This window comes from Lates calcarifer, linkage group LG17, assembly GCF_001640805.2.
Source record: "Lates calcarifer isolate ASB-BC8 linkage group LG17, TLL_Latcal_v3, whole genome shotgun sequence".
Classification (NCBI taxonomy): Eukaryota; Metazoa; Chordata; class Actinopteri; family Centropomidae; genus Lates; species Lates calcarifer.
Genome location: NC_066849.1, coordinates 10,275,780 through 10,286,918, shown reverse-complemented (window position 1 = coordinate 10,286,918; position 11,139 = coordinate 10,275,780). Strand labels below are relative to the sequence as shown.

The 11,139-nt window shown below is 41.6% G+C and overlaps 1 protein-coding gene across 1 annotated transcript in view; it reads right to left on the bottom strand.

The window, feature by feature from the left end:
* Positions 1–6,096: 6,096 nt before the first annotated feature.
* The window catches only part of colgalt2b (collagen beta(1-O)galactosyltransferase 2b), a 28,667-nt gene continuing 23,624 nt past the window's right edge, over positions 6,097–11,139 (bottom strand). The window contains exons 9-13 of the mRNA XM_018667392.2: positions 10,931–11,037; positions 10,314–10,446; positions 9,906–10,033; positions 9,570–9,776; positions 6,097–6,893 (exon numbers count right to left, since the gene is read on the bottom strand). Of these exons, the coding sequence (XP_018522908.1) occupies positions 6,620–6,893; positions 9,570–9,776; positions 9,906–10,033; positions 10,314–10,446; positions 10,931–11,037 (849 nt within the window). The 3' untranslated portion in view covers positions 6,097–6,619. The remainder of the gene's footprint in view (positions 6,894–9,569; positions 9,777–9,905; positions 10,034–10,313; positions 10,447–10,930; positions 11,038–11,139) is intronic.

Here is an 11,139-nt window from a genome sequence, read left to right as displayed (position 1 = left end):
GAAGTGATGGAACTGCAACTCATCTAAAACATGACCAGGAGTCCTGACTATACTCTGCTTTTTTGTAAAGAGTTTGTAGTCTTATAATATTTATTTATATTAATTTCAAAAGAAACCAGGACCTACAGCTGTCAGAGAAATGTAGTGGAGTAAAAAGAGGATTATTTCTCTCTGAAATGTCGTGGAGTAGAAGTATACATGAAAATACACCAGCACACTACAAGGGATTCAAAGCTCTACCTAAGTACGATATGTGAGTAAATGTACTCGATTACTTTCCACCACTGTTTGGTATCATGTAGCTTACCCAATGACTCAAACTTTTACTGTGACTCAGCATGACAAAATTCCTTCAAATCCTGAACACTCAAAAACGCAGTGTGGCTCCACCTAAAATATGTTTATATTTAGCCCTGACTCATGGATAAAAAAAACTTCAAACATTAAAATGCCTCCCTAATCAGACCAGATAAATCAAGCTGCTCTGAAGTGTCTGAAGAGGAAAACAAAAAAAGTCATATGACCATGACTCTCTGTGACTTTAAGTGCCTGACTGACTGCTGGGAATGAATGAGAGCGTGATAGGCAGGAAGAGTGAGTAAACACGCTGCCTCATCTCTGTTGTCTGGATGGACTTCCACTGAACCGGCCTCCGCTCTCTGCCTTCCTCTCCCCCCTTCTTCCTCCATTTCCTCTCTCTGTTGCCAAGTGATTTGCTCCTTTTTCTAGAACACCCCAGATCACTTCACTTCAGCTCAGTTTGGTGGTGTGTTCACTGGACTGACATCTAAAATGCTGGCAAATGAGCTTTCACTATGATAGAGATGAGAGCTCGACATTAAGTTTGCAGAATCCCTTACTTTCTGTTTCTTTATTTTTTTTAATCTCCCATCTACTCCACGTACACATAAACACATATTTTACCCCTTAGCACAACTTTCTCTTGTTGTTCCTGGACTTTTCTTGCTTTTTCTCCTCTCCTCTTCCTCCTCCTCCTGAGTGTGCTGACACAGTTGCAGTGTGGCCAGCACCAGTTTACACAGCTGGAAAGGCAAAGCTCTCTAAAACTTTGACAACACACACATACACACCACACACACTCGAGATCCCCTCAGCTTGATTCAGGACAAACAAAATCTCTCTCTCTCTCTCTCTCTCTCTCTCTTGCTCTCATTTTCTCCCAGTAGCACAAAAAGGAGACATCTCTATTGAACACAGTAGTAGAAAATGTACAACTGGAGCAGAAATCACAAGTAAATAGAAGCTGGTACATAAGAGGAAAACACTGTGGTCACAATATCTCATTAAAAATATACTTGTTTATAGGTTGGAGCTCTGGATTCAAACTTTTACTCAACTAAAAGCACAAAGGTATACCAAACCTCTGTCAGGGTAACATCATTACAGTATTATTACATTATTTATTTGGATGCATTATTGTGTAAGCAGCATTTTAATGTTCTAAGTAGTTGAAGGAGCTAATGCTAATTATTCAAAATGTTGTTAGGTGTTTTTGATTCATAAAAGTACATCATATTATAGAGGCCGTGGGGTGTGTTTTGTATGTAAATTTTAATCTGAAAATGCACTGGCAACTGCAGCTGTGAAATAATGTGGATTACAAGGTACAATATTTGTAGAAATATGGACTTGGATATACTCGAATACGTGTAGGAATGTGTCAAAATCCTATTCAAGTACAGTAAACGAGTACATGTTCTTAGCTACTTTACACCACTGAAAACACTCAACAACTAGAACAGGACAGATGATAAGTAAGGGTATGATGTCAGTGTCAGTTCACACTTTCACAACTCCACACTGCCCTCTGCTGGTTAACACAAACATCAGTTTCTTCATGTGTTTTTTCTTTGTGCTTTTTCCTTGTCAGAGATTATTATAGAGGATTATCACAGGCAAACACAAATCATATCCCACTGATACACTGTTTAGTTTCCACTGGCTGTGAGTATTGGTGCTGTAGTGCAGCCAGGGGTCTTTTCTGTTCTGATACTGCTGCACTCCCTCGCTTTGTGCATGCACACACACACACACATGCACGCACACACAGACACTCATTCACTCACTGAGTGGAGGTCTGAGGAGCTCTTGTTGACACTGAACAGTTACTCATTATCAGTGTGAGGAAGAGAACAGAGGGAGACAACAGACACTTTCTCTGGGTCACTGATAGAGAGAAAAAGGGAAAAACGAAAAAGGAGAGTGGGAGGCAGAGGCACTGTGAGTGTTTCAAGAACAATGTTTTCTTTTCCTGTTTCCTTTTCTCTTTTTGCTTCCTTTGTCTTTTCAAACGTGGGGGAGCATGTATGGATTACGTGCGTGCATAAATTTGCGTAAATTTGTTACTGTTAGTCACCAGTTTCTTCCCTGCTCAGCACAGCATCACTGACTCATTTCACCCGCTTATGCAACAATATCACTTCGTTATATAAAGAGTCACCAAGTATTGCAACCCTTGCCAGTAATACTAACAAATCACAGTCTGATGACTAAGAAATCTTTAATTTGCATTTTGCAACCTGCATCTGCTAATAGGATTAGCAGTTAAGATGTGCAAAACTGTCTGATAAAACATCACAAGTGTTCCAAAAAAAAAAGAAAAGAAAAGAAAAGAAAAGATGTAATCTATTTTCCCTTCATGTGATTCACAACAATTACAAATACAGTAAATGCATGCTCCACCACAGTGGTACCCTCACCTGAGAGCTGGGACTCCCTCAGCGTCTTTTTTTTGTGAGGTATAAGATCATTTTGTCTCTTCAGGGCTCTGAATTGTATCCAAATAAAACAGGGGGAAAATCACTTTCTAATCCTGTAATAACTTGTCAACATACAGTATACATTCAGTGACAACGGGTCACAAATTCAAGCTTTGTTTCAGGGGTTCACAGCTCACAAAGGCTGGGAACCATCATTCTTCCAGGAGAGAGAAATCTGTAAGCCTTACGTCACTTTCTCCTACTCCTGTTTTCAGGGTCATACTCCAAAAGTCAAATTTTGCTGCTTTCCCATGATGTTCTGACGACAACCTGATCCATCTGATTCTGTGATACTGCAAAGACTTTTAGCAATGTTGTCACAAGAAAACGTTTGTTGTACTTTGATAGCAGTTATTAAAGGGTGACCCATTGTTATTCAGACAATTCTGAAAATGGAAGCCTGTAGTGTAGAGCCATCCTCTAATATCTGATACAACTCACTGGAATATCTGACAGGACTCAGGTGTGGGGGACATCAATTAGTCATCTGAGGTTTCTCTCAGGTGTTCAATAAATATTACCAAAAATACTGTACGATTTCAAAGGTTAAAAAGTTAGGTATGGTATGTACAGCTATTAACAGACTGTGACATACTCATTGTTGTTCAATAACTACTTTCCATCACAGACCTCTACACTGATGATTATTGTTGTAAATGATCAAATGATACGTAAAATAAATTATCACATGACATGCATAGTTATAGTTGAATACAATTTACTGCAGCTCATCAATAATTTACATTATTGCAATATTAATGTGAAGTACAGCCTGCAGCTTGAAATTTACCTGAAATACACTGAGCATCGTGTCTGTGTTTTAAGTCTGCATCGCATTTACATGACTTTGACACGATACAGAAAGACCTGATGTTCAGTGTCATGGCTTATATAACTCAAGCATTACTCCTCTGCTGGTTGATTTTCATACAGTATGAAAATGAGTTGCCTGGAAGGTAGGAAACAATCATTTAAAACACAACAGCGTTGCTTTGGAAATGTCATCTTTGTTTGTTTGTGTGTGTGTGTGTGTGCATACATTTGTGATAGGTGCAACATCATGGAAACATAAAAGCACGCAAACATACACACATATATATAGTGTGAATTTAGGTCAAGAACTTAGACAGTGTTCCTGTCCAACTCCCAGGGCTAACGTATTATTAATAAAGATGCTGCATGTCAATATTTAATCTTCAACAGTCTAATAGCAAACCTACAATACAGACAATTCATCCAGCAGATACTGTATGCAGTTGCAGCTGCAGTTACATTTTGTTGGCATGTTTAAGTCTGAAAATAATAATTCTGCATTAGATATTGTAATATCTCTCTTACCTGAGTGCAGAATCCCTCCATAAAATACCGACTCTACTCTATACCACAGCTGAAAAAAAGGGAAGTAGTAGAAGAGGAGGAGGAGGAGAGATGTGCAACTGCCAAATCCACAGTGTAGCTGTGAACAGACTTGTCCATTAGAAGCTTTTTCCTCCTGTCTCAATTCTGTCTCATCCAACCAAACACATACAGTATTTGCTATAGTGAAGAATTATATAACCATTCTTTCAAAGGATGTAGTGGTATAGAATTATGTCCCACAGTATAAGGGTTGAGAAAGAGTGAGTTGTATAAGTATCACATGTGCATGTGCACACAGAAAATATAAGAGAGAGAGAGAGAGAGAGAGAGAGAGAACCTGTGCAGGGTTAGGATTAATTCCTGCAAGTCACCTGAAACAAATGTCCATTTCAAATTTAATGTAAATGATTTCATTATCTATATATATTATCTCTCTATATATTCTTTATTTGATGAAGGCCTGCAGTCAATGATGATACATACTATAAGATCACATAGATTATATGAGGTGTTTCATGACAGGCCTTATAAAGCAACAAAGTTCCCATTCCACATATGACCAGCAGGTGGCAGTGTAATCTGTCTCTTGGCACAGCTGCACTGAAGCCAACCTGCAAAAGAAGCGTCTTGAAAAGGAACTAAGTTCTCTGTATAACAATAATAATTGGTAATGCTTGGTCAGTGTTGCATGAAGTAGGCTTAGCAATAGCACTGTATTTTTTATCTCATCAATTAAGACAAATCCCTGACAGCCAAGGAATTAGGATAAGGTTTTGTCTTACATCTCAACCCAACTGCAGGATGTTATTCAAACAGATTACCTTCATGCCCAGCAGTCTTCTTCACCTGTCCAGAGTTTCTCTTATCATTCGCTTACCTCACCACATCACCTATAACCTCCACCACCACCCTCTGCCCCGCAGCTCCCACCACCTACTCACCCGTTTCCCTCCTCTCCATCATTCTCCCTGTCAGAATCGACAGCAGACAGGAACTATAAAACAGAGAGCAGAGTTTGACTCAGCCAGTGAACAGTGGGAGCCAACACACCCGCCGAGCATCCTCTACACGATTGACGCTCAAACCTCCGAATTTATTGGCAGGTTGCAGCTCCTTTCATGTTTTTACCACCATTTTGTGTATAATGCCACAAGGCTTATTTTCAGGACAACTCTAGCTTCCATGTTAGGAAGCTGACAGAGGGTCATGGGAAAAGTTGCAGCAAGTTTATGCTCGCTATTCAAGCAGTCAAACAATAATATACATAACTTAATGAAAGCTCTACTCTCACAGAGAGTACAGTGCATTTCTTGTTGTTGCTTTGCTGTTATGGGTTTGCATCTGGCCTTGGATCTTTTCATTTGCCTCTGACTCCAAACTCTCTGCATTGCCAATAATCCAATAATAATCCAAATTACTGCAAGATAAGCAACATCTGTGTCGGGTTACGCCACAGAGTGAGTGAAAACACAGAAATAGAGAAGTTGTTTTATTGGTTCAGCCCAGCACCCCAACTGAACAAAGAACAGCCTGTGTTGAGGACATGAAATTTTCAATAATACAGGTTTTCCAAAAATATTTAACAAATAAATTCTGAAAGTATGGGTCTGAGGTGGATAAAACTGTACGTCACACACCTTACAGGCTACATGTAATGACTACATGACTGCTGCTCTGGAATGCTTACTAGCAGGACCAGCCCGCTGTGCTAGTGAGATAACTGCAATGACAGAAAAGACTGGGCCCTAATAACATCCATTACTGCCCTGCTGCTTGGCAAGAGTAGGCTTTTAGTGTGTGTGTGTGTGTGTGTGCACATGTGTGTCTGCAAGGGATACTCATGGGTACAATATATCAGCCTCCTTCCTCCCACACGTGCTCAGTTTTTTTGAATATATGCATACGTTTGTGTCCACGCATACACACACACAGAGTTTCACACACACATACTTCAAAGTTGTTGTCAGACAGCGTTAAGATTCCTTTATTCCTCGGCTGTCCATTAAAAAAACACATCTGTTCTTTTTAAATAACAATAATCTTTTTAGACAATAGAAAAGTTGATTTGTGAGAATATTTTTTTCTAGTTTCACGTCAGCAGACGATGTTAGCTGTCTTGCATGTGTTGCTTTAGTTTTCTCAGGCCATAACTGTCTCCACATGGCCAGAGGAGGCACATGGGGAATAAATAAAGCTTTTGTCAAAGGCCGGGAGGGCCCTCGTCCCAGATTCTGCTCTTCCTCCTCTTCCTCCTCTCCTCAGCGTCCCCTCATCAGCCAGTAGATTAGACTGACATCTCAATTCTTCTTACCCGATACCCGTGTGTGTGTGTGTATATGTGAGAGTGTAAATGCATATACAGTATCTCAGCTTGTAGTTCAAGTGTCTTTTCAAGTGTGTGCACACGACATTCACTGTGTGTACACGGCATGTCCGTAAAACACGAGTCTTTCTCCTCATGAGTCTCTGGGTCTCTGGTATCAGAGTTCGTCACGTGATGCTCGAGCCGCAGGAGGCGGCGAGTCTCCGGTGACGCTGTTCTGTGCCACGGGGCGGATGCGACCCTGCTGGGCTGTCTTGCGGGCGTGCTGCCGGTCCCAGTCTGTGGCCACAGCCTCGTCATCCCAGATGGTGGAGGTCTCAGTGTCGCTGATGTAGCCCGGCTCTCCGGTGTAGTGGGTGGGATAGATGAGCAGCGGCTCCACAGAGAAGGCCTTCAGGTCCCGGGGCTCAAAGTGAGACATGTACTCAGTACTGTAGAGGATGAGGGAGAAGGACACAAAGAAGCAAAGAAGTTTGATGATGATGAGAACAGAAAGTAATGATTATTATTGATTATTAGTACATAAGGTGAGGTCTTGTGCAGTCCAAAACCCAAAGAGCAAGTCCCCCCCAACTCCATACCAAAGGTCACTAAAGGGGAGAGGAAGGAAGGCGCAATGGGCAGAGTGCTGAGTCACTGTGGTTTACATGACCATTTTGCATTTTGCAATAATTTCTTACTCATCATATCCTGTTGACTGGAAGTTCTGGTGTCCATACTCTAAGTACCGGAATTCAACATCAACACAGACAGCAAATTTCCAAGATGTCAAATAGAGGAAGAACTCTTTTCCGCTGCAGCCAGATTTTGTGGTAATGGAGATGTTTTTATTACTGTTTACAAAATTACATATTATACACTATTTCTAGTAGTCAGTCTTTAGATCTACTTAAGTTGAAAGTGGTTTAGGTGAAGGTAATTTGCACTAATTTATATGCTGCTGAGTATAAGAACACTTCATACTTTATAGACTGATCATATGTTTTACATGTCAAGGGGAAGTAGTTTCCTTAGGAAATGTTGCAGAATTAGAGCTGAAATTGTCATTTTATCCATTAGTCAGTCAACAGAATGATCGATAATGATCAACAATAATTTCAGTCATTTTCAAGCAGAGAAGTCAAACTATCTCTAGCTCCATCCTCTCAAATGTAGTATTTGATGCTTCTCTCTGTCATATATTCATAGTAAACTAAAGATCTTCAGCTTTTTGACTATTGAGCAGACACAACAAGCAATGTGAAAATGTCAGTTTGAGATCTGGAAAATCATAATTCATTCCTTTCTCCTATTTTATAGACAAAACAATTCATCACTTAACCAAGAAAATATATGGCAGATTAACCAGCTCAACTTAAAATGGGAGCTAGTAGAAAGTGCCAAGAAATGTGAAAAACATTTGACCCCATCACATCAAAACCACATCTTCATATATTTATGTAAACTACCAGCATGTTGTTGGACACTGTAAACAGCCCTGAACTCTACTATCAGTGTGTCATCGTCAGGCCTGCAGCAGGGCCAGAGGGAGGAATGAAGGGCTGTTTGGCTGTGACACGTCAGCCTGGCGGAGTCACACTTGTGCAGACAGAGGTCACCGCAGAGGTCAACTCTCGGCTGTCCAATTGCCTGTTTAAAGCCTGTCAGCACTCCAAGGGGGACAGTGAAACCTTACACCTTTATTAGTGCTCTGAGTAGCTGACCTTCTCAAACAAACACACACACTTGAACACAATGAGGTTTTTGAGCTAAAAAAACCTGAGATACAGAGAAATATAACTTAATTTTCCATCATTTTAAACACATTTTACATATTTTTTCTGCCACCTTTCCACATTTCTGTCCATATTTCCCATTTCTCTCACTTTTGAACAAACTCACCTTCTCTCACTGTTGAATACACACACAGTGTATTTACCTAGTAATCTATACACTGCACACTGGACACACATCTCCATGTATTTATATAGTAACACACACACACTTGCACAGTGTCCATCTCTACCCCACCCCCACCCCCAGCCCTCTATCAATGGGAATCCTGTCCCCCTTCTCCAACCAGCAGGAAGAGCCGTGCTGGCCCACATTCCTCAAAGAGAGAGAGACGGAAGGGGGAGGAGAAGTGGGTGACAGAGAGAGTAGGTGTGCAAAAAATAAAAAGTGAAGGTTACGAGAGTGAGGGAATGCAAAAGGAGTAAAAAAAAAAAAAATAGAAGAAAGAAATGAAGAATGAGAGGAGAGTAGAGCCAGTAAAGGTGGAGGTGAAAGGATAAAAATGGGAAGGAGAGATGGAGGTAGGGGTGGAGGTGGAGGTGGAGAGAGCAGGGCACGGCAGGAATCCCCAAGGAGAAAAAGAAACAGAAAAGCAGGCATTGTGTGTCCTGTACCCACTGAACCCCCAAGAACAATCCATGCCCTGTGTGCAAGGGAGCACAGAAGAAGGAGGAGAAGAAGAAGGGGGGGATGGTGCAGAGGAGAAAAATAAGGAAAAGGGACATAATCAGGGGGGAGGAAAGACGGAGGATAAAAGTAGAGGCATATAGGGAACATAACTAGGACTCGAATGGGATTTTTTGTGGTCTACCACCAGAGCACAAACTAGAAAACTACTCAGCGTGCCACGGTCTAAAATGTCACAAAGGGGACATGAACATGCGTGTTTGTGTCTATGTATAGATAATTATTGTACGGGAGGTCCGTTAGTATTTCTGTGTTGGTTTATTGCCCGAGAGTCTATTTGTGTGCATGCACAAGATCCATGCATGCATGAATTTCTCTGACCGTGTACTTTAAATTTAGCTTTTCCTTCTTCACGTTTATTTTGAATGTGGATTACCTGATGTATTCTTATGCAAGAGCACAGTGCACCTGCAATCATCTATTCGTGGTCTTTAGTCAATATTTGCCTGTCTGTTCACAAACCAGACTGGCTAAAAGGGTCTTTGTGCCTGAGTTTGTGAGCATTATACAGTAATACTTATTTCTGTAGTTTTCTGGTTTTATGCATTACACAACTTGAATAAAACTCCATGCCTTTGTATCACATGAATGTCATTTTTCTGCAGCTCTGTAATTATAAATCAAAGAAAACTGAGGTTTAGACTGACTTGGGGTGTTTGTTGAACATGACCGGCAGGAACTCGTCCACAGGCAGCATCCTCGAGAACGGCTGCGCAGCCAGCAGCTTTCTGGCTCCTTGCTGTGACAGCGCGTAGCCGAGCGTCCAGTAGGAGTAGTCTGCCTCGACCAGGTTATCCACACCTTCCACCGACTGCTCCGGCTGCTGCACCTGCATACGCTTACGCCCCACATAGCTGGAGGAGAGACAGAAAGAGGAAGTCAATGAGGCTTCAAGCGAGCTGGTTTGTGCTTGCTTATGGTACACTTGTATGCACGAGTGCGTGTGTGTGTGTGTGTGTAGATAGGTGGATGGGTGCTATTACATGAGGTCCCAGTCCAGCTGGGCTTTGCCAACATCATCCATTATGGCCTGTAGCCGTCGTTTAAACCAGGGCTCAAACCTCACGTCGTCCTCCAAAACAAGAACTTTCTGGAGGCCGCGCTCTATCACCTGATGAAGACAAACACTCACTTTAACATTATAGGTTAACACGTTATTTTGTTGTTGCTGCTTATTTTGTCCCTGTCTTTCCATTATTATGTATTCAATCAGCTGAGTGTCTCCACTGATAGAATATTTCTGCTTTCTGAGTTTTAAAGCCACATCCAAAACAACAACCGTGGGGCTGGAAAGGGATTCAGTATTGTGTTGAATCAGGGTCGGCTCTGTGCTGTTACAGTATCCCTTCCTCCGCAGTGTCGGGCAGTCCATTAGACATCACTCCCCTCACCTGTATCCATATAGAGTGATGGCTGAGGAAGCAACCAATCTCCCCTCTGGTCAGGACTCGACCAGAGTAAGGATCCTTGTAGCCCGGCATCATCTCTATTCCCAACGCCTGCAGCTGTGATGTATTCAGAGCCCTAGGAGGGAATGAGAAATGGTAGTAATGAGAAGAAGGGAGCATGTCATGTATCTACACACTTGAGTTGGTCGTCAGTATGAAAAGCTTCACAGGTTTCAACAAGTAACACATGTTGCCTGACAAAACAGGGCCGGAAGAGGGATTAGGACATTCTCAACAGCGGATTTAAGTAAGCGCTGAGGAAGGGAAAGTAAGTCAAGCATATTGCGGCAAACACCAACTCTCTGTTTAGACAGGATGTTTGGATGTAGATGTCAGAAAAACTAGCTACAGACGAGACAGAAGACTGAGCATTATCGCAGCTGACACTCACACAGTGAACCGAGAGAGATTGCATCAGATGTCACTGTTACTGTTATGCAGAATGTATTAAACTTCAAAAGACTTTATCACAGAGAGTGTGAGGACATTTTTTTTTTTTCAGGATTAAATCAGGCGTCCGCTCAGGTCATTGAGCTTGAGCAGGGTTGTGTGTGACCTACTTGCCGTCCACTGCGTCTATCAGCGTCACATGTATACCCAGCGAGGCCATTGTTTTCAACATCCTGGTTCTTCTGTCCAGCCGGCGCTTCAGGTTGATCAGGACAATCTAAACATTTAAACATTCAAAATATTAATTGAAGAGAAAATATTGTCATTTGCTCTGAAATCTGATTCTATTAGTATAGGCCAAATGTTTTCCCAGTACATT